This window comes from Pan paniscus, chromosome 14 (assembly GCF_029289425.2).
Source record: "Pan paniscus chromosome 14, NHGRI_mPanPan1-v2.0_pri, whole genome shotgun sequence".
In the NCBI taxonomy this organism is placed as follows: Eukaryota; Metazoa; Chordata; class Mammalia; order Primates; family Hominidae; genus Pan; species Pan paniscus.
Window position 1 is genome coordinate 104,368,037 of NC_073263.2, and position 23,700 is coordinate 104,391,736.

The 23,700-nt window shown below is 39.3% G+C and overlaps 1 protein-coding gene across 1 annotated transcript in view; it reads left to right on the top strand.

The window, feature by feature from the left end:
• Nucleotides 1-23,700, top strand: part of ERCC5 (ERCC excision repair 5, endonuclease) — a 31,701-nt gene that overhangs the window by 6,062 nt on the left and 1,939 nt on the right. The window contains exons 2-14 of the mRNA XM_014347484.5: nucleotides 1,740-1,915; nucleotides 3,378-3,493; nucleotides 3,910-3,996; nucleotides 5,672-5,732; nucleotides 7,917-8,060; nucleotides 11,154-11,361; nucleotides 11,677-12,750; nucleotides 15,300-15,544; nucleotides 15,895-16,014; nucleotides 16,265-16,478; nucleotides 17,762-17,906; nucleotides 21,849-22,049; nucleotides 22,908-22,992. Of these exons, the coding sequence (XP_014202970.1) occupies nucleotides 1,740-1,915; nucleotides 3,378-3,493; nucleotides 3,910-3,996; nucleotides 5,672-5,732; nucleotides 7,917-8,060; nucleotides 11,154-11,361; nucleotides 11,677-12,750; nucleotides 15,300-15,544; nucleotides 15,895-16,014; nucleotides 16,265-16,478; nucleotides 17,762-17,906; nucleotides 21,849-22,049; nucleotides 22,908-22,992 (2,876 nt within the window). The remainder of the gene's footprint in view (nucleotides 1-1,739; nucleotides 1,916-3,377; nucleotides 3,494-3,909; nucleotides 3,997-5,671; nucleotides 5,733-7,916; nucleotides 8,061-11,153; nucleotides 11,362-11,676; nucleotides 12,751-15,299; nucleotides 15,545-15,894; nucleotides 16,015-16,264; nucleotides 16,479-17,761; nucleotides 17,907-21,848; nucleotides 22,050-22,907; nucleotides 22,993-23,700) is intronic.

The following is a 23,700-nucleotide window of genomic DNA, read 5'->3' on the forward strand; positions in this document are numbered from 1 at the left end:
GGAGGCAGGAAGGAGCTTAGTGATTTCCGGGTTTGAGGAAAGCCCAGTAGCAGGAAGTGAGCAGAGGCCAGATCATTCAAGGCTTCCTAGACCAGGAGAAGAAGTTTTAGATAGTATCTTGAAGGCAGTGGGAAGCTTTGGAGGGTTTTCACCAAAGACACGTTGGTGAAATCTAGTATATACCTTCAAGATACATTAGAAGGTAGAATTGATAGACCTGGTAATAGCTATAGGTGGTGATGCCCAGCATTCTGGCTCGGGTGAATGGCAGGGACATTCCCTGAGATGGGGGCATGAGCAGCTGAGTGGAGAAGACATGGAGTTCAGTTTTGATCATTTAAGTTTGAAATGTCTAGGAGGTATGGGGTAGAGATGTCATCTGGGCTCTCTGTTCTGGGGTCAGGAGCGTGCTCTGGGCAGACATATACATGGAGTCAGGGCGTGGTGTATGTGGAGGGGAGTGGAGGTTGATAGTTCAGACAGGAGGAAAGAAGAGGGCCTGAGAAAGATCACTGTTGAAGTGAATACTTTAACAGTGTTACAGGAGCTGGCAAAGAGTCTGAGAGCAGGAAAACCAGCAGAGCGCGGTGTCACTCTTTCTTTTGGACAAATATAACATTTTTTGAGAAGCACTTTTTAGAAAAATTTAAAAATATAAGAAAACTTCAAGATGAAAATATAAATTTTCTTTAATCTCAGCAGACATAATATCTACTTTAATATTTTGGTGTGTGAAACTTCTAGTTTTTTATATTTAACATATATACTGTATCAGAAAATGGAGTTATACTTTATATGGTTTTATAGCCTGTTTTACTATCTTTAATAATATTTAATGACTATCTTCCTTATCACACATGCTCCTGCAACTTCCATTTTTAAGGGCTTTTTGGTATTCCAGCAAATAGGTCTGCCATAATTAGTTTTTCTTTTTTGAGACGGAGTCTTGCTCTGTCACCAGGCTGGAGTGCAGTGGCGTGATCTCGGCTCACTGCAACCTCTGCCTCCTGGGTTCAAGCGATTCTCCTGCCTCAGCCTCCTGAGTAGCTGGGACTACAGTTGCGCACCACCATGCCCAGCCAATTTTTGTATTTTTAGTAGAGATGGGGCTTCACCATGTTGGCCAGGATGGTCTTGATCTCTTGATCTCGTGATCTACCTGCCTCGGCCTCCCAAAGTGCTGGGATTACAGGTGTGAGCCACCGCACCCGGCCTATGATTAGTTTTTTAAAAAGACCTGCTGGAAAACTTTTAAGTTGATTTTTATATTTTCATGATTATAAACAAGCATTCTGTAAATAACTCTCATTATGTATCCATGATGATTTTCTGAGGATCAATGTCTGGAAGTGGTAAAATAGACTGCAAAGTTTTAAAAAGTTTTTTTCACTATGAATTGTCAAATTGTCCTCCAGAAAATTTGTGCTAATTCATGAAAATTCTTTAGCAATCACTTATTTTTTTTTAAAGAAGCAATTCTTTGCAATGAGACTTCTTAAAAGGATATGTCTGTCTTTGTATGATTTTAAAATGCAATATGTGAATAGGGGTAACAAGAGCTCAACTAAAAGTTAACTGACTTTAGGTAGATCCCATGAGAGCTAAATGTTTTTCGATTTTAAATGAATAGTGATAAGTATTTAGTGTTCAACGTTTGGATAATATCAGTTATTAGGAAATTGAAGTTGTGAGGATGAAGAGAAAAATCCCGGAGTTTTTTCCATTAACAATTCTCTCAGATATTAGCATTTGGTTAAACCAAGCACTTAAAGGAGTCCGGGATCGCCACGGGAACTCAATAGAAAATCCTCATCTTCTCACTTTGTTTCATCGGCTCTGCAAACTCTTATTTTTTCGAATTCGTCCTATTTTTGTGTTTGATGGGGATGCTCCACTATTGAAGAAACAGACTTTGGTAAGTGTCATATAGTTTTTAGTAAGTGTCAAATAATTTTTTTCTTTCTGCATTCTTAGAAAAATTCACATAAAATTTTTGTTTTCTCTTTAGAATTTTAGAAACAGACTTATTTTGACACATACTTAATTACATCTACTTTTTTATCTTGAACAATTAATTTTTCTTTTAAAAAGTTTTATGAGAGTTCATCATGGATAGAATGATAAAATTTAACTTTTAAATAAAACTCACTACTAAAAACCTTGCTATTGAGAGTTTTCCCTTTAGAGGATCTTGTTAGGTGTTCTATATTTATTTCAAGGATGCGGCCATCACTCAGAACACTGTGGAAACCCTCTTTGGGAAGTGCCTCCCTGAATCTGAGATCAAGTATCCTCTGTGATAGCAAGCCTTCTTTTAAGGGGAATTGGATTTTAGGAGTAAGCAATGTTATGTGGTGCCAAGTGGTGACTAAAGTGGATTATCTAGGAAGGAAATTGACCATGATATAGAAGAGTCAGAATGAGTTGCTGCTTTATTGTTCTGGAAGTAGTTTTAAAAAATGCTTTTCGAAGGCCGGGGGCAGGAGGATTGCTTGAGCCCAAGTCCAGCCTGGGCAACACAGGGAGACCCCATCTCTAAAAAAATGACATAAAATAATGTTTAAACAGTCCAAATGACAGCACCCATTTGGATATATGACTTTTATTTGTTGAAAATACCAAAGTAATGAAATGATGACTTTGTAATCATACCAGATACTCTCTAAGTGAGGATATAGGATAAAAGTAAGGATATAGGATAAAAATAAAAAGCATTTATAAATGCTGGGGGACCTTTGTTGCCTCAGTAAGAGTGTCTAGTCTTGAATGTTGCAGTTTTCAGTTACCCAAGGCATACTGTAAATCAGGTACTTTGTGGAAGGATTAGAGAGGAAAAGAGAATATCTTGGTTATTTTTATCCGATGTTCAGCCATAAGCACAGGGACTATCCATTTGTCACTACTTGAACATTTCTTACAAGATATTTCTATACATTTTAGAATTTCTTATGATATATAATCTTGAATATTGAAGAGCAGAATTACATGTAAGTAATGCATGTTTATAAAAAGCAATATTAGAAATTGTTTTTGGTGTCACTGTGACATTTTATAGAATAAATAAATAATTTCTTTTGGGAAGCATTTAAGCTTTCCACTTCTTGGGCATATTAAAAGACATTTAAAAGAAACTGAAAGTAAATTAAGTTTCCCAAATATATTGTGTAGTAGCCCATTAAGTAATAGACGGAAACTCTGGGTGTCCTTTACGTAGCAGCAACCTGAAGATATACACTGATATGGCAATTAGGAGGAAATGCTAAAGCAGCCATAGTCTGAAAACTCAGACAAACCAAATTCTCTGGAAAATAAATCACAGCAATGTTTCCAGTGGTCTAATATCCTGAAGTGAGATCTTACATCCTTTCTTCTCATAGGTGAAGAGAAGGCAGAGAAAGGACTTAGCGTCCAGTGACTCCAGGAAAACGACAGAGAAGCTTCTGAAAACATTTTTGAAAAGACAAGCCATCAAAACTGCCTTCAGAAGCAAAAGGCAAGAGGAAAATTATAGTCGTGTTAGAGATGAAGTTTTAAAAAAGTGTGATTTTTGTCTTGATTTCCTGCGATTCTCTTTCCCTATCTAATTTTGACTCTCAACAGAAAATAGAGAGTGAAATGAGACAAGTAGGCTGCCATTTGACCTGGTAATTTGGAGTTGTGGCAATTCTCCGTTCTGTGAGAATCAACTTTGCTAATGAGAAAAAAAAGCTGTCGTGTTGCGTCGTGTACACTTTTTACTTTGATTATGCTCTTCTTGACTCTAGGTGAGCAGCCCCGCCACGGTTGCTTCCTTTCTCTCGGCTGCATTTATTTTCCACAGCAGTGGCCTGAGAGCAGCCAGGTCAGGTCCCTGTTCACCATCCTGAGCAGGGTCTGCATAATCTGTTTAAAGATTTGTGTACTTTCCAGAGATGAAGCACTACCCAGTCTTACGCAAGTTCGAAGAGAAAACGACATCTATGTTTTGCCTCCTTTACAAGAGGAAGAAAAACACAGGTAAATGTTTAACTATTTAAGAATATTATTTTAGTCATTGCTACATTCAGACACATTTAAACCTTGATGTGTTATCTACACGATAAGGCATGTGAACATTTCTTAATGCATCTGAAATAGGCATGCTCTATACCTTTCAGAATATTTTTCAAAGACTAAATTTTTTATTTACTAATCTTTGTGTTTTGGTGATTCATGATTCTTATTCCTCTTCATTCTAAAGAACCTCTGCCAGGGCTGTGGATTCTAAATTCTCCAAGGCATGAATTTTAGTTTTGCTTACACTTTGCTTACACATGCTGTCTCTAGCTGCTTTTCAATCCAATATGGTCTCTCTCACCATGATGCTAAAATACCACAACCCATGACATTCTTGTTGCTAAATCTAGCAGACGCTTTGCACGTCTTAGTGTGCTCGACTTCTCTGCGCTAAACACCATGCCACACTGCCCCGCTCCCCCGGCATCTCTCTGGCGCTTTCTGCTCAGCCTCTCTGTGGACTCCACTTCCTCTGTCTCTCTTAATGGTTGGTGGTTTCTGTGTTTGAAGTGAAGGTGGAGAACCGGAAGCTTGGCAGTTTGCCTTTGTCCCCTGTCCTTCCCTCCACCTCTTCCTTTCCCAGGAGTTCCCAAGAGACAACTTAGCTTTTGTATCAGCTCACTTCTATTTGTCTCCATTGCTACCACTGTCGTTTTTTCTCCAGGTTACATTATTAGCTTTTAAACTTCTTTCTGTCTTTGTCTTTGACCATACCCTTTTAGTAATAGCTCCTCCCACCAAGCCCAGTCTCTGTTTTGTGTTATAGTCTGTTTAAAATCCAAATCTGATATTGTCATTTCCTTACTTAAAACACTTTCTAGCTTCTCCTGCTCATTTCTTTCTTTTTTTTTTTTTTTGAGATGGAGTCTCTGTTGCCCAGACTGGAGTGCAGTGGCACAATCTCAGCTCACTGCAACCCCTGCCTCCTGGGTTTAAGCGATTCTCCTGCCTCAGCCTCCGGAGTAGCTGGGATTACAGGCACCTGCCACCACACCTGGCTAATTTTTTGTATTTTTAGTAGAGACGAGGTTTCACCATGTTGTCCAGGCTGGTCTCGAACTCCTGACCTCAAGTGATCCACCTGCCTCGGCCTCCCAAAGTGCTGGGATTGCAGGCGTGAGCCACAAACGCAGCTTAGCTTCTCATTTCTTTAGGATAAAACTTTAACTCCTTAATTACACTTTCCAGTCTTATCCCTGCCTTTCTTCACATCATCCACAGGCAGGCTTTCTTTTCCTTGTTTCTATATGGTTATACAACTTAGTTCTTTTGCCTGGAACACTCTTCTCCATGAACCTTCCCACTCCCTACAACTACACTCATTAATTCGTGGCTAACTCCAACCAGTGTAATTGCAGGAGATCCTGGAAAGCTTTTGTGACTCCTAAATTGGGTGAGGTGACTCCCTATTGCATCTCTAGTGACCTGCCCTTCCCTTGTGGTGGAAGTTATTAGATCCCACTCTAATTGCTTACTTACACGTGTCCCCCACCAGACCGTGAGACCAGTAGTGGCACAGATCTTGCTGTTTTATTCACCACTGTAGCCCGTATAACGAGCAGCGCCTTGCATACAAGTATTTTTGTAAGGGGTCCTTAAAAATCATAGATATCGTAAAAGTATGTTTGACTTTCAGTTCAGAAGAGGAAGATGAAAAAGAATGGCAAGAAAGAATGAATCAAAAACAAGCATTACAGGTATTTAGATCATTTTTGAATTCAGAATGTATTCTGTTATTTGAAATGAATGACATGAAAATGAATATTAATGAGGTATATCAAACTGTGAAAGTTCCTGATAAAAAGTAAAGACAGATGACTTTTTGGTTGTGCATATATATGTGTACATGTATGTATTTAAAACACACTCACCTACACACGTGTGTGTATATATATATATATATATATATATGGAATTTGCCATTATGCACATCTATATATTCAAAATAAGCTATTTTTCTTTTACAACCAACCAACCAACCAATAGTAATATGTGCTTACATAGAAAATATAGAAAACATATCATTCATAAATAACTTGTAATAACAGTTTGATATATTTTCATCCATTCTTTGCCTGCCCCATATAGTTGAATACCTGTGTGTGTATTTGTATATATGTATCAAATGTGCATGTGTACATATATATGTGTACACATATGTGTGTATGTTCTAGTTATCTGTCGCTGTGTAACTTAGTGGTTGAAACATCATTTGTTATCATCATCTGTCTGGGTTCCAGGGGTTGATGAGCTCAGCCAGGCAGTTCTCTCTGGGGTCTCTTGTGTAGATGCAGCCAGTCTGTAGCTGGGGCTGGAGTGATTAACGAGGCTTCCTTGCTGCCATGGGCGGTGGTTGATGCTGGCTGTCAGCCAGTCTTCCATGCGGCCAGCACCAGAGCACCTACTTGTGGCCTCTCCACGTGGCCTGGGCTTTTTCCCAGCATGATGACTGTATTCCCAGTGTGGGCATCCCAAGAGAAAGTTCTAAGCAGAAGCCCTGTTGCCTTTCTGACCTAGCTTTGGAAGTTGTGCAGCATCCTTCCCACCACATCCTGTTCCTCAGAAGCTAGTTACTGCCCTATGGAAGGGGCAGAGAGTTAGACAAGAAGAATGTCCCACACATATTTTCATGAATAACATTTTTACAAATTGAGATTATGCTGTATATATACATTTTTTTCATAAACATTTTTCAAGTTTCTTAGTGTCACAGATAGCATTTTTTGATTCCCAAATTCACTGTTTCTTGTTTGTTCATATGGTTTTGTTCTATCAGGTAGAAACTTTTGAGCTAAAACCTCGAGATCCTTCAGGTAGTGGAGGTGCTGTGCTATTAATGCAGCTAGTGAGAGCAATCTTAGTTAAGACCATGGGCCTTGTGGTCAAAAAGACCTGCGTTTCAGTCCAGGCTCCACTGTTCACTAGCTGTGTGATCTTACACAGATTAAATTCTCCAAGGCTTTATTTTTTTTTGTAAAACGAAATTGATATCAATGCCTTCCTGATAGGGGTGATGGGAGCATTAGTGAGGGAAAGCACAGGAAATGCTGAGCGCAGTGACAGGTCTGTCCTACGTGTTTGCTGGTTGGTACGTACACATGTAACATACAGACATGCAGGACAGCAGGTTGTATTAGCTTATCTTTTTTACTAATGAAGGATTTTAAAGTACTTTTGGTAATGAGTTAAAGTTGAGAAAAGTTTTACACTTTTCCATGTCTTCTGTGAATTTCTTACTTTTAATTTCATTTCTTATGTTATGAGCAAAATAAAACTAACTTAATTATGGGAATGATATATATTGCTTGAATTCCTAAGGCTCATTCTGTCTTGGGTTCTTGCATTTTCTGTTCTCTCAGCCTGAAATGCTCTATCCTCAGTGAGGCTCTTTGATATCTCCCAAGTCCCTGCTCACACATCCTCTTTTTAATGGGGTCTTCTTTATCTATCAAATAAATCTTTTTTTCCACGTTCTGTTCATGTAATCACTCTCATATCAGATAAATCTGCTTTACTTTACCATTATCTTGTTCATTTATTTATTTATTTATTGTCTTCTCTCCTCTACTCCTAAGAGCAGGGACCTTATCTGGCACCTTATCCGATCTCACAGTACCGTAGCACCTAGAACAGTGCCTGGTGCCTTAGAGGTACCTGCTAAGTATTTTTTTCTTTTGAATGAATTAAAGAGTGAATGGCTACATTCCCTAATTTGCCTACTCACTTTGTTGCCTGTCACAGATTATATGCAACTGTGTTTCGCCAATTGTTGATTATGTAGAACTGTGTTTATTATATAAACATAATACATATCCTTAATGGTGAATAGAACTAAGTGTACGAAATGTAAATTTCATGGTGCTGTGTTTTTATCTTTACAGGAAGAGTTCTTTCATAATCCTCAAGCGATAGATATTGAGTCTGAGGACTTCAGCAGCCTGCCCCCTGAAGTAAAGCATGAAATCTTGACTGATATGAAAGAGTTCACCAAGCGCAGAAGAACATTATTTGAAGCAATGCCAGAGGTGAAATATGCAACAGTACATTCATGCTTAGAATTAAGAACTTCAGCAAAACTTTTTATTAGAAAGAAGAGAAAATTGATAAGCAATACTTATACAATATCTCAGTTAACAGTAAACAGCATTTCTATATCTCAGATTCTAAGAAGCATCGTATATTTATACGTTTGAGCCTATAGATATTTACTCTAAGAAGTTTTTCTTGACTTTTGACCCAAGACTAGGTCTTTTCTCCTGGTCTTTGTTCTCATAGCACCCTGTAATATCACTTTATAGTTCTTAGTTCCAAAACACGCTTATCTTGCTCACCTCTGTATTTTCAGTGCCTAGCTCAGTATTTTTCACATGGTATGTGTCCAGTAGATGCTTACTGACTCAATTCTTAGGTTAGGTCATAAAAGTTATTGTAACCTATAATATACATTGTCTATAAAAACTAATAGTAATATAGAATCTAATCACAATGGAAAAATAAGTTCTAAATTGAAATTCCGGTATATCTTCCTCTGCTGCAGCCCTAGAGATGCCATTGGCTCTCCACATTCCCTTGTCCTCTTCCCGGACAGTGTGAATGGGGCTTCTTCACCTTGGAACATCTTGTAGCTTGGCAGGCCCAGAAAGCTAGAGTGGAGGTGGTATGTGCAGTTGGGTGCTAGCAAATATGTCTCCTGATCATGCTACCATTGATACTTAATTCATGTTACTATTGATGACTCCCTGTCTTAGTTGCCAGTGAGTGAGTTCTTTTTCTCTTTCTGTTGCTACTACCTGTTATTTCTACCGTAGTTCTCCTTTCACCCACTATAGGACAGAATAGAAATTTTGCAGCATCATCGACCTTAGTGCATAGATGGAGTGTTTTTTTATTTTCTACAATTTTTGAATATTGCTTAAATTGATAGCAGAAATATGAAAAAGGAAGGGTAAATTTCTTTTCTCATCACTCCCTGTTTTTTCCACAAAGAATGTGCAGTAGCACACACTAAGGTGCACAGAAGTGACATTCTTGGGTCTTTGGATATACAAAGGACAGAAGTAAATTGATTTTTATTTCAGGAGAAAAATCCAGGCTCAGTCTGTCTATCAGGCATTTTATTTCTTGAGTATGAAAGGATCTCTGGCTGGCAGTTGAGGAAGTAGAATTTTGGTTGTGTAAACAATAACAGGAGGAAATGGGAGAAAGAGAGATAGTCCCTAATGATTTACTGTTCTTTATTTTCTTTCTGCAACCATGAAGTCTCTGGAAGTGGTGGACTGTAGGGTGGTGTGGAGTAGCAGCTTACTGGATCTGTAATTTTGATAGAGATGTTCTAAGTCATCCATGTTGGGCCTTTGTGTCATCTGTATGTTGTGCAAATGTAATATTGATAATAGTAGTGATGGTAGGTAATAATAGCAGTAGTAATAATCATAATACCATAGTTCCACTTTACTCAGGGTTTTGGTTTCTGCAGTTTTCAGTGACCTGTGGTAAACTGTGGTCTGAAAATATTAAATGGAAACTTTCAGAAATAAACAATTCATAAGTTTTAAGTTGCACACCATTCTGAGTAGAGTGATGAAATCTCACACCCTCCTGCTCCATCTTGCCTGGAACGTGAATCCTCCCTTTGTCTAGCATCTCCATGCTGTAGATGCTTCCTGCCTGTTAATCACTGAGTAGCTGTCGCGGTGATCAGATCGACTGTCGCGATATTGCAGTGCTTCTCCTCAAGTCACTCTTATTTGACTTAATGATGGCACAACAGTGCAAGAGTATGATGCTGGCAATTTGAATATGCCAAAGAGAAGCTGTAAAGTGCCTCCTTTAAATGAAAAGGTGAAAGTTCTTGAATTAATAAGGAAAGAAAAAAAATCGTATGCTGGCTGAGGTTGCTTAGATCTGCATAAAAATGACTTTTCTATCTGTGAAATTGTGAAGAAGCAAAAAGAAATTGGTGCTAGTTTTGCTGCCGTACCATAAACTGCAAAAGTCATGACCTCAGCGTGGGATAAGTGCTCAGTTAAGATGGAAAAGCCATTACATTTTGGGGTGGAAGACATGAAGAGAAACATGTTCTGATTGATGACAATCAGGTTTGGTACTTCTGCAGTTTCAGGCGTCCTCTGTGGGTCTTGGAACATACCCCAAGGATGAGGGGGCTGTCTACTATGTTAATAGAATCAATTATAGTAAATTGACATGCTTTTGATCCCAGCTCTACCACTTATTAGCCCTGTGACTCTAGGGAGGTTACCTAACCTATTTTAAGTCCCAATTTCTTCATTTATAAAATGGAGGTGATATCTGTTTCATAGGATGATTGTGAGAATAAAATGAGGTATTATATGTAAAAGCACTTAGAAAAATGCCCTCCATGGGAAATGCCTTATAATGTTAAGTATTACTGTTAATAACTGTGATTACTGTGACTTATTGTGTCTTTTATGGGATAAGGTTGTGCAGGACACTTCACTTGCATATTTACCTACATTCTAGAAGATTGTTAAGCCATAATCAGATGTCATAGTGACTGCTATGCATTACATGCTCAATACATGTTTATTGAATAATGATTAAATCATAAACAGTATTCATGATTTTTTTTTTTTTTTGAGAGGAAGTCTCGCTCTTGTCCCTCAGGCTGGAGTGCAATGGCACAATCTCGGCTCACTGCAACCTCTGCCTCCCCGGTTCAAGTGATTCTCCTGCCTCAGTCTCCTGGGTAGCTGGGATTACAGGCGCCTGCCACTACACCTGGCTAATTTTTGTATTTTTAGTAGAGACAGGGTTTCACCACGTTGGCCAGGCTGGTCTCGAACTCCTGACCTCCGGTGATCCACCCATCTCGGCCTCCCAAAGTGCTAGGATTACAGGCATGAGCCACCGCACCTGGCCATAGTATTCATGATTTTTTTTTGCCCAACTCTTTCGAAGATTATTTTTTTAAAAGGAAGCTGTAGTTTTTCTTGTTAGTCACCTTTTATAATATGAAACTACCATCAATGAAAAAAGCCAATTGTTCTTTGTTCCCTGTTGGGGAAAGGGTGGAAATATGGTAATATTATCTGTATTTAATATAAAACAGTAATTTTGTTTGTTTATTTTGCCTTTAGGAGTCCGATGACTTTTCACAGTACCAACTCAAAGGCTTGCTTAAAAAGAACTATCTGAACCAGCACATAGAACATGTCCAGAAGGAAATGAATCAGCAACATTCAGGACACATCCGAAGGCAGTATGAAGATGAAGGGGGCTTTCTGAAGGAGGTAGAGTCAAGGAGAGTGGTCTCTGAAGACACTTCACATTACATCTTGATAAAAGGTATCAGGCACCATCATTTATATATTTACATTAAAAAATCAAAGATATATCATGACTCTGAATTCTATAAACTAGCACCCCTGGATAATATTAATGAAATTCTATTTATGTAATAACTGTATACTGCTATTAATGGATTAACTACTATAGTGCCAAACCACTTTAAAATTAGCTAATGAATTAACTCCTAGTTGCCGATTAAATGAAAATGTATATACTTATTTATGAGAACCAGTGTTCTCTTATCCATCTTACTAGAAGCGTATTGTCACACTGTAAAACTGCATGGTGAGAAGTGTTTTAATTCTTCTTAAGGTATTCAAGCTAAGACAGTTGCAGAAGTGGATTCAGAGTCTCTTCCTTCTTCCAGCAAAATGCACGGCATGTCTTTTGACGTGAAGTCATCTCCATGTGAAAAACTGAAGACAGAGAAAGAGCCTGATGCTTCCCCTCCTTCTCCAAGAACTTTACTAGCTATGCAAGCTGCCCTGCTGGGAAGTAGCTCAGAAGAGGAGCTGGAGAGTGAAAATCGAAGGCAGGCCCGTGGGAGGAACGCACCTGCTGCTGTAGACGAAGGCTCCATATCACCCCGGACTCTTTCAGCCATTCAGAGAGCTCTTGATGATGACGAAGATGTAAAAGTGTGTGCTGGGGATGATGTGCAGACGGGAGGGCCAGGAGCAGAAGAAATGCGTATAAACAGCTCCACCGAGAACAGTGATGAAGGACTTAAAGTGAGAGATGGAAAAGGAATACCGTTTACTGCAACACTTGCGTCATCTAGTGTGAACTCTGCAGAGGAGCATGTAGCCAGCACTAATGAGGGGAGAGAGCCCACAGACTCAGTTCCAAAAGAACAAATGTCACTTGTTCACGTGGGGACTGAAGCCTTTCCGATAAGTGATGAGTCTATGATTAAGGACAGAAAAGATCGGCTGCCTCTGGAGAGTGCAGTGGTTAGACATAGTGACGCACCTGGGCTCCCGAATGGAAGGGAACTGACACCGGCATCTCCAACTTGTACAAATTCAGTGTCAAAGAATGAAACACATGCTGAAGTGCTTGAGCAGCAGAACGAACTTTGCCCATATGAGAGTAAATTCGATTCTTCTCTTCTTTCAAGTGATGATGAAACAAAATATAAACCGAATTCTGCTTCTGAAGTCATTGGCCCTGTCAGTTTGCAAGAAACAAGTAGCATAGTAAGTGTCCCTTCAGAGGCAGTAGATAATGTGGAAAATGTGGTGTCATTTAATGCTAAAGAGCATGAGAATTTTCTGGAAACCATCCAAGAACAGCAGACCACTGAATCTGCAGGCCAGGATTTAATTTCCATTCCAAAGGCCGTGGAACCAATGGAAATTGACTCGGAAGAAAGTGAATCTGATGGTACGTGTCTGTGCTTTTGTAGAAATCTGGAACGGTAGGATTTCCCCTCTGTAGGAATTCAGAGATCGGTTAATGTAGTCCCGTTTTAACTTTTTACAGATAAGGAACGAGAGACGTAGAAAGAAAGATGAAATGACTTTCCCAGGGAGTCAGAGCTGGTCATGGAATCTTGACCTTCCCTGTGTTGCTCTGCTTTTTGTTATCATTTTTAAAGGCATGAAGTGCCCTATTTGGGGAAGGTAAAGTTGAGTTTCCCTCTAGTTTTTAAAAACTTTTTATTTTGAAATAATTATGAACTTTAAAAAGTTGGAAGAATATTATAAAACACTGGTTCCTTCATCCAGTACCTCAGTGGCTAGCATGTTACCACATTAGCTTAGAATTTCTCTTGGTCTCTCTGTGGCCCTCTATATGTATATCATATATCTCCAAATCTGTATACATATGTATACCGTTGATCCTCATTATTTGTAGATTCCATATTTGCAAAATTGCCTGATCACTAAAATTTATTTATAACTCCAAAATCAGTACTCACCGCAATGTCTTTGTGGTCATTTGTGGACATTTGCAGAGTTGGGGAAAAGCTTGAGTTGCCACACTGTCCCCTGCTGAGGTTAAGCAAGGTGACACTCTGCCTGGTTCCCGTGTTCTGAGAGAGATGACCAGAGGGTGGGGACAGTAGGGGATTATGCAATGGAGAGAGAGCAAGAAGCTCCGGCCCCAGGCCAGTTGGACCAGATTTGAATCCCTATTCTGGCACCTGTTAGCGTGGCAGCTTCACACAGGTCACTAATTTGTTTCTTGAACTTTGTTTCTTGTTTATAAAATAAATGGAATCTATTAAGATGGTGGTTTTTTAGGATTTAAGATAATATATATGAAATGTGTTCATATATATGTTATATATGCATATGTGTGTGTATGCACATAGATATGTTTAGGAGCAATGACTCGGTATTGGCTAATTTAGTGTTCACAGAGACTTCATACATGATGGCCACTTTGAATAAGAGAATCAACCACACACACACACACACACACACACACACACACAATTTGTTCCTGGTATCTGCTAGTTTTCTTCATTCAAATGTTACTATTTCCCTTTTGTAATTAATAAGTATTTTGTGGAAAAGGAATTTTTGGAGCTATATAAATATGCTGTTCCTGAACAGACTTCCACCCACTTGTTAGCATCCATTGATGTTTACCTGAATAATTTGTTACTACGTTGGTTGCCAAATGATGGTTTTTCTAACTCCATCATTCCTTATATATTATTACTTGACATCCTCCTATGAGGAAGATCTTTTCCTTCTCCCCATTTATTTTTATTATTTTTAATCAGTGTAGACTCCTGTATTCCTATTTAGTGAGTTATAATCCAATACTGTCATAATTTACTTTGTTACTCAAATTATCACAGCTTTGGCCATTGGGGCTCCTTCTAATGGCTTTCAGCAGTTTTTTCATTATATTTTGAGCTTTTCCTTGCTTTCTGGCCAAGCTGTTTCAGGCATATGTTGTACTTTCTCTGCCCTGGTCCTGGAACCAGCCATTTCACCAGGGAGCTCTGGTTCCTTTCAGTGGAGCATGGGGTTTAGACACCACAAGCTGGATGTGAGTGTGCTTATGGATCCTGAGGTATAACTGTCTCAGGCCCTTTCAGCAACAGTGCCAGGAAGTATATTTATGTATACATATACATGCACACACACATCTATATTTATTTCTATGTCTATCTGTACTAAAATCCATGAGTTTATACTGACATCTGCAATTCCATGGGGTTCAGTCTAGCCTCCTGCTTCTTTATAGTTTCCCTAACAATGAGAAACATTGCTCCCCTTATCCTCAATACATTTACATCTGCTTATTCTCCCTGGATATGTAACCATCTCCCCCTCCCACTGGCCTCCTCCTTGGCCCTGCTCTCTTCTTTGCTTCAGCTGTGTCCTTGGTGCCAGCTCCCAGTCCCTGAGAGCCCCCTCCTCTGTTCCGATTGTCTCCTTAAACCCAGCTGGACAGGCCTTGCCAGCCCTCTCCACCTACAGGGAAGGAAGGCAACCATGAAATATATTTTAAGGAGAAGGAAAGACAGTAAGAGAGGAGAGAAGGGAAGTGGAAGAGGAAGAACTATTTCTTAGTCACAGCTTTATTCTGTGCTGTGTGAATAGCATAAAAACATACTGAGCAACTTCCATGATTGTTTATATACTTTGATAATTCTCCTTTTTGAATTTTTAAAACAATGTCAGTTAACTTAGAACATATTTATATAAAGCGAATATACAAATCTTAAGAGAGTTTCCTACTTTCAAAGACAGTGCCAGTTTACCTAATTGAAAAGGCTTGTTTTGAAGTTACAGGCGTTTGTGATTACATTTATTTATTAATAATGCTACTGTTACATGTATTCTGTTATAGTCATATCTTTCCTTTTTAGGATGTAGCATTTTTCAGGTTCCTCCAGAAAGCTCTTGATGATTGCAGGATCATTTTAATGTTTTGGTTGTAGATGAAGTGACCTTTTAATTTTGGTACAGGAAGTTTCATTGAAGTGCAAAGTGTGATTAGTGATGAGGAACTTCAAGCAGAATTCCCTGAAACTTCCAAACCTCCCTCAGAACAAGGCGAAGAGGAACTGGTAGGAACTAGGGAGGGAGAAGCCCCTGCTGAGTCCGAGAGCCTCCTGAGGGACAACTCTGAGAGGGACGACGTGGATGGTGAGCCACAGGAAGCTGAGGAAGATGCGGAAGATTCGCTCCATGAATGGCAAGATATTAATTTGGTAATACCGTAACATTGTGTTTTGACTTCTTGCTGAGGAAGCCAGGTTAAGTAGGTTTTGAGTTTTAAGGAGTTGGTGGATGAGTATTTAGTAGCTATTTGCAGTACAACTTGTGGTTGCTGATGGCTTCATTTTTGTGTAGGTTACTGGCTGGGATAGACTCCGTTTTCCATGTGGTTTAGTGATGAATCTCTAAAGATATTACAGAGTCTTGGTTAGACATCCAGTGGAGTACTTCCTAAGGAGAAAGAGCTTATTGGTAATTTCAGTCAGACTAAATGCAGGCTTTTTGTAAACAAAACTCATTTGGATTATTAATATAAATCTATAAATGAAAAAACATTTTATAGGAGGAGTTGGAAACTCTGGAGAGCAACCTCTTAGCACAGCAGAATTCACTGAAAGCTCAAAAACAGCAGCAAGAACGGATCGCTGCTACTGTCACCGGACAGATGTTCCTGGAAAGCCAGGTGGGTGCAGGCAGCTTGGGTTTCCTTTACCACCTTCCTCAGACCCCTGGGGGAATGCACTGCATGAAGGGGGTATGCACTGTGCCCCCTGGTGCTCAGGGCCTGGTGATGCCCTTCCCTGGGGGTCACTGTGTGTCCCTAACTCTGCAGGAATGAATGTATTACATGAAGTGGTAGGCACTGCTCCCCCTGTGCTCAGGGCCTGGCGGTGCCCTTCCCTGGGCGTCACTGTGTACCCCTCACTCTGCAGGAACTCCTGCGCTTGTTCGGCATTCCCTACATCCAGGCTCCCATGGAAGCAGAGGCGCAGTGCGCCATCCTGGACCTGACTGATCAGACTTCCGGAACCATCACTGATGACAGTGATATCTGGCTGTTTGGAGCGCGGCATGTCTATAGAAACTTTTTTAATAAAAACAAGTTTGTAGAATATTATCAATATGTGGACTTTCACAATCAATTGGGTAAGACTTCAGAGTCTTTTTGATTACTTTCTGACACTTACCTTCAGAGTTTGTCCTAGGAAGTTTTCTTTCCAAGGAACTAGTTTGATGCACTGATGGAAATTGCAGGTCTATGCAAATTTTCATACGAGTGATCTTTGGCTTATATAGAGGAATAGGATTTTAAACATTTGAATTAAGGAATTAAAGTCCTAGTATGTTTAGGTAGTTAATCAACTGACTTAGTTAAACTTTGACTAGTTACCCGAGATCTCCACAGTGAACAAAAGGTGGTGGAGAGGGGAAGCAGGCCGCGCCTGGGCCTGTATTCGGGTTTCTGGCACTGATCGTCTTCTGTTCATCCAACAAATGTATGTTTGGTGACTCCTATATGCCAGTTGTTCTTAACAAGAGGGAAAGAACAGAGAGTAAAATAGTAGGAGAAACAGATGATAAGCAGATACATAAATCATAATTTGACAGTTGGTGGTAAGTGCCATATAGAAAAATGTAACAGTAAAGGAGAGGAGAGAGTGAGCTTCAGGCATCGAGAGTGCGCTTCAGGCATCGAGAGTGCAGGTGCTGTTTCAGAGAGTTGTTGGGAAAGGCTTTACTCATGTAACTTCAAGGCAGGGATGTGCAGGAAATAGGAAGCAAGCACTGTAGATAGATACCTCGGGACTAGTGAGTGAAAGGGGCTGAGGCAGAAGCTTGTGGGCTGTGTTCTAGGGAAGCAAGGAGGCCAGTGTGAGAGGAGGAGGGAGGAAATGGCAAGGGTTAATCTTAGAGAATAGGAAGAAGCTGAAACCCACCAGGGTCTGGTGTGCTAGGGTATGCAGGCAGATTGAATGTGGGGTGGGAGAAGAATGAAGTCGAGGAGGATTCCAGATACTGAGCAGCTGGTCGAGTGGACCTGCCTTCAGTAAGACAAGGAGGGAGCACAGTGGAGGAGGAGAAACGAAGTGTTCAGGTTTGGATATGATAAATTGGGGATGCTCATTGGATACCCAGTGGAGGTGTTGAGTTGATAGTTGAATATATGTGACTGTGGTTCAGAGAGACCCAGGCTAGATAGCTAACTTTGGGGGTCAGCGTATAGAGGGTATTTAAAGCTATGAGAATGGATGAAACTTTAAAAATATTAACAGAATGCCGTTGAATAAAATAATTTATTTTCAAATAATAAGATATTTTTGGTGGTTGGATATAGATATATACACACAAACATGATTTATATAATAAAATGTTTATAAATGTCATATAAGAAATCTTGATAAAAATTAAAAAATATTGTTACTCTTTAGGATTGGACCGGAATAAGTTAATAAATTTGGCTTATTTGCTTGGAAGTGATTATACCGAAGGAATACCAACTGTGGGTTGTGTAACCGCCATGGAAATTCTCAATGAATTCCCTGGGCATGGCCTGGAACCTCTCCTAAAATTCTCGTAAGGTCTTTTATTTCTTTAATTTGGATAATTGTGTAAATACCCAAATAAGCAAATAGAACTATTATTTACAGCATGAACTGTCATGCTGTAACATGTGAACAATGGTTCACTGAGAAAGCAGCAGAAAGTATTGGTTGTTTTCCATTTTCTAGAGATGATGAAATCAGAGTCAGTTCTTAGTGGTGCTGGGCTTATCCTAGTTCAAGGGTACAAAGCCAGTCCTGTGGATTTCACAGGAATGTAGAAGTTGCCTTTTCATTCATTGACATACTTATATAGCAGCTATGATGTGTCAGACACTGTGCTGGCCCTGGGGAAAGGAGAGATGAGTAAGGCATAGGCCATACCCTCAAGGACTCCCCCCATATACTTGGAGGTGATGGAGAAGCAAAGCAAATTGTACTTGTCTGTGTGTTTGGTGTCCTGAGAGAGGTCAGCCAGGAAGCGACTTGGAAATATAATGCCAGGAATGTTACATCCAGCACTCCGTGTCCTGTTTCTCACCATGTGAATCCCGTGACGTGTTCAGTGGTGAAGTCTTGCTCCATCCAGAACCCAGAGTCGTGCTATACTCGGGGTACATTTATCATTTTGAAGATTCTGAGATGGTAGGAGTTATGAGTATGTCTGGGAAAGTAGTTTTTTCTTTGTCCTTGATGGCATCTTTTTGAAAAATTGAAATATAGTCACATACCACAGAGTTCACCGATTTAAAGTGTACAGTTCATTGGTTTTTAGTGTATTCACAAGATTGTGGTGGCATCTTTTAACCATGACTATGTCGTGAGATGCTGTTTGGTGGTGGCTGATTTAATGATCCTTGAGTGTTCTCTCCAGTTACATATCCTGTGTTTGAAAGATGCTAGGATACTCTGACCTGAAGAGTCAGTGACTGGAATCACTGAAATGAACGGCGAAACTGTTGTAGTGATTGCAGTCTTCCAGTCATAGCACACTCACCAATGTGTTGTATTTTATACTTTCTTCATTTATCTTTTTCTGATTTTCTTATTGTTGAGGAAATTTATATACTGGGAATGAGTTATGAGGTAGACATACATCATGGTAGGTAAATAACTTGAAAACCTACAAATAACTTTATTATACAAATAAAGTAAATACATCATAGAAAATTATAAATATGTATTAAAAAGATGATTACAGTTTACAATTTGTTTATGTAATTTTAGACTTCTCTTCACACATATATATGCATATCCATTGCATATATATGTATACTCATTTGAGTGTGTGTATGATATTTTTTTACAAGAATGGGATGATGCTATATACTTTTTATTTTACCTGTAACCCATTTGGTATTAGAACAAGACCTATTATCAACGATGATATAGATTTATATTGTTTTTAATGGCTACAGGTAGTCTCTTTTTGCGTCTGTCCGGGCTAGTTTAATCAAGTGTCTTTTGTTATTTCTATTTTTAGAAAGGTATTAACAGACATTGATTTGAGTGTCCTTAATCTTCGGGTTCTTATCTAATGATTATTTTAGAATAAGTGAAATAGTATCTGACTTTTCCATTTGGTTTCTTGATAACTATTGAGGGTGAATTTTTTATGTTCATAGATGGTTTGTGTTTCTGATTTAGTGAATGACCTGTTTATGCTGTTCCACTTTTCTTTGTTCAGCAGTTTTTGCTCGTTTGTTGCCTGCTGAATCATTTTCATATTTGAGCAGTTTCTGCCTTTGGTCCTCCAGCTCGTTGATGCCAGATAGGAGCAGCCTTCGCTCTGCCTGGCTCAGGACATTTAGGATGAATACAGAGTAAAGAGCAGGAAGGATGGTGGGAAACCAGTAAAATCAGAATGTGGCCTCACTTTGTTTTCTGTTCTCCTCTTCTGAGGGCACCCTGGCTGGTGAATCATTCTTAGAGTGGGGCTGCATTGGGCCTGCAGGTTGAATTCAGCTGTACTCACATTTGGTTTGGACTACACGGTGTATTCTTCTCTTGAGCTTTAATTTTCAATTGGCTACCAACATTTAACTTTGGGAGATTTTACACAAAATTATGGATTCTGTTGGGGGAAAAAGGAGATCTGAAAATACTGGGCCTAAATTTCTGGATAGCCCCAAAATAGCTGGCATGGAGCAACATCAGTTCCCCTCCCCTACCCCAAGGCCTTGGACCGGGCATGAATCCTTCAGTTTCATCACAGTTGCCTCCACTCCCCCAGCTCAGCTGATTGACAGACACCTTCCTCCTTTCATCTTTATGTGAAGTGCCAGGCCCTCCTGCTTGAAGGAGTAACCATAGCTTTGGCTTGATGAGCTCACAAGTGCACTGATTCTAACGGGCAGTCATGATTACAGTTTCAAAAACGAAAATCTGCAAGTAAAGTAGAGGAGAATTATCGGTATTCTCTCAGTGCACTCCTGGAAAGAATGTTGTAAAAGTAATGAAGAAAAATTATTTTTTCCTTTTTGCATTTTGTTGCTATAATACTTTGAAGACCGCAATTAGTAATTTCCAACGCTAGATGGCACTCCTGCATCGGTGAGGCGGACCCTGGCCCTGACAGCCGGTCTGAGTGGGTTCCTAATGCTGCACTAGCAAGCTTGTGAAGCGGGGGAGCCTGAGCTGCAGGCGTTTTTTCAGGTTCCATTGAGTACATGGATTGGTGAGGATTATGTTAGTAACTTTGATGGCATTTATTTTTTCCTAATTGTGTAAATGTTTCTGGTCAGCCGTCACTGCATTACTAACTACCTTCAGCCTTAGTGGCTTCACACAGCAGTAGTCACTGATTTTGCTCATGCCTCTGAAGCTCGCTCAGGCCTGGTGGGGGTGTCTTGTCTCTGTTCCATGTCGGCTAGGACAGCTCAGCTGGGCTAGGACCCCTTAAGATGGCTCGCGGGGCTGATGAGGTGGCTTCGGCCTCGGGGCCCGGATGGACACTTGGTGAGCTTGGCTTCCTCGTAGCATGTTGGAGCCAAGAGCAGGAGGTCCAGGGGACAGGAAGTGGCGAGGGCCCCTAGGCCTGGCACGGCTTGAGTCACACTGGTCAGCCATGGCCGCCCTGCTCAAGAGGAGGCCACAGGGACCCCCTTCGTGATGGGAGGAGGGTCCAAGAGTGTGTCGCTGTCTTTATCCGGCCGATTTAGGCTTAGAATGGAAAACATTGAAAAATGAATAAAATATAAAGAAGAAAATGAATGACTGTGTTCTCACGTAGAATATTGCCTAGCACACAGCGAAATAATAGTTGTTAGTGTTATTTATTTTAAATATCTGTTTACTTTTCTCATATATGTGTTTTTTCCAAAACTGGAATCGTACTTTAAGTAGAGTTCTATTATCTCTGTTTTTGTATATATTTATTTGTTTTACATACATATGTATTTATATATATAAAATGTTAAATTTTAAAAACAGATACATGTATCTGTTTTTACAGATTTTTAAAACAAATTGAACATTTTCTAGGCATATTTACATTTTATTAAATATTCTTCAATCCATTATTGTATTTGATTTGAGGTAAATAATACAGATACATTACTTCCATTTTACTGCTGAGAAAGAGACCCAGAGAAGTTGTAACTTCTGTGGTATAATTATGAGTGTGGGCTCTAGAGTAAGACTGTACCAATTCCAGCTGTGAAATCTTGAGCCAGTTACTTATTTTTGAGTTCAGTTCCCTCCTCTGTGAGGTGAGGGTAACGATAGGGCATGGCTTGTGTGATGATGGGGCATGTGAAATATTTAACACAGTGCCAAGCACAGAGGAAGACTTCCATAAATGTTTGCCATCATTATACATTGTGGCTAATAGTACTAAAATTAATGAAATATTCTATATAGCATACAATTTGAGTTCGAACTTGAGTTTACATGTTCTAAGTTTAGTTCTTCATCCATAGTGTATGAACTATAGTGTCTTATTGCTGTGTAAGTAATTGTTTCCTTTATTTTACAGAGAATGGTGGCATGAAGCTCAAAAAAATCCAAAGATAAGACCTAATCCTCATGACACCAAAGTGAAAAAAAAATTACGGACATTGCAACTCACCCCTGGCTTTCCTAACCCAGCTGTTGCCGAGGCCTACCTCAAACCCGTGGTGGATGACTCGAAGGGATCCTTTCTGTGGGGGAAACCTGATCTCGACAAAATTAGAGAATATCCTTTGCTTAAAAGAGAAGGAAACACCTTGTCAAATATGTGTTTGGTTTAAAACTTATGGAAGAGAAACTTGGATCATTTTTTTCTTATATCCCGTTAATCCCATTTTCTTAATATCCCGCTCTCCTTTTCACTCTTTCTTCCCTCTCCTCAGTTGTTGTTTTTTGTTTGTTTGTTTGTTTTAAAGGAACAGTGTATCACTCTGTCACCCAGCCTGGAGTGCAGTGGTGCAATCATAGCTCACTGCAGCCACCACTTCCTGGGCTCAAGGGATCCTTCTGCCTCAGCCTCCTAAGTAGCACAAGCCACTGCATCTGGCCCCTCTCCTTAGTTTTAAAGAGGGTCTTTGTTTGAATAAGCAGTGATAAGCATTCATAGATATAACCACATACTTAAATATTATTGATTCTGAAAGAAAGAAAGATGACTAATCTTGTCGTTTTTATTACTGGTTGTCCTTTCCGTGTATATTTAAGTAATCATTCGGATAGATGTTTCAAAACTTGCACTAGAATTAATCCAACTACGTTTGATTTTTTTCTCTTAATGAAATAGGCAAGATATCTGAAGCTTGTTTTTATTCCAGTTAACCTTTTTTCATAGTCACAAGTCTTTGATGTCCTAAAGTGAGAGCTAAGTATGTTTTATTTTATGGAATTGAAAAGAACATAGTGCCAGATGATTATGCTGGAGTCATTTATTTTGTTAGTAATTTCTTTTAGCACTCTAATCTTTATAAATAGGAAAATCTTAGGAGATACGGGGAATGGAATCAAGAATGGGTTCTTTGGACCTTTTTATTTGTCACTTGTTTAAATATCTTTCAAAATATTTATAAGTCTTAACTGCATGCATATTTTGTCAGCGGTATTTTGGCTGGAACAGAACGAAGACAGATGAATCTCTGTTTCCTGTATTAAAGCAACTCGATGCCCAGCAGGTAATCATGGTGGACCCTTCTCCTAAGTTCAGGATGAAGGGTAGGCTGTGGTTGACAGCTGTTAAAGACCAGTTAACTCTTTTATTTTGGGGCATAGAGCAGACATTTTGAAATTAGGATAATTTAGATGAGCGATGAGAAGAAAATAGAAAAAGTTAGACTTTGGCTTCATTTTCTATGATCACTCTTAGGGCTGAACTTTGGAGTCCTTTCATATTCATTTTTTTCTTCGAAAAAACCAGTCTAATAACTGATTTCACACTAAGGTGTTTCTGACTAAATACATTACCCCTTGGGAGTTACTTTCATTTTTTAATGAAAGGAAGACTTCAAAGCAATTCTGATCATTTAAGTTTTTATAAGTACTAATATTTTTAAATTCTATAAATGAATCTTGAAAGGTAGAAGTTCAGTCATTATTATGTATCAGTAGGAGAGGTTTTTGTGGGGAAGGAGCCCTTTTGTATGACCTTTAGTTCCTCTAGGTACCTACTTCTTGCTTTATCTGTGAGTATGTTCTGACTCACAAAACAAGCTTTCGCCCACACTAGAAACAACCCACAAAACATACATACAAATAAACCACTTAGCAGAAATGAGAGTGTAGCTTTTGTGATAATATATTGAAATTAAACCCATTTTCATTAGGCTTGGATAATTTTGAAAAACATGAACAAAACTAAGACAGCATTTCTATGAGTTTCTCTT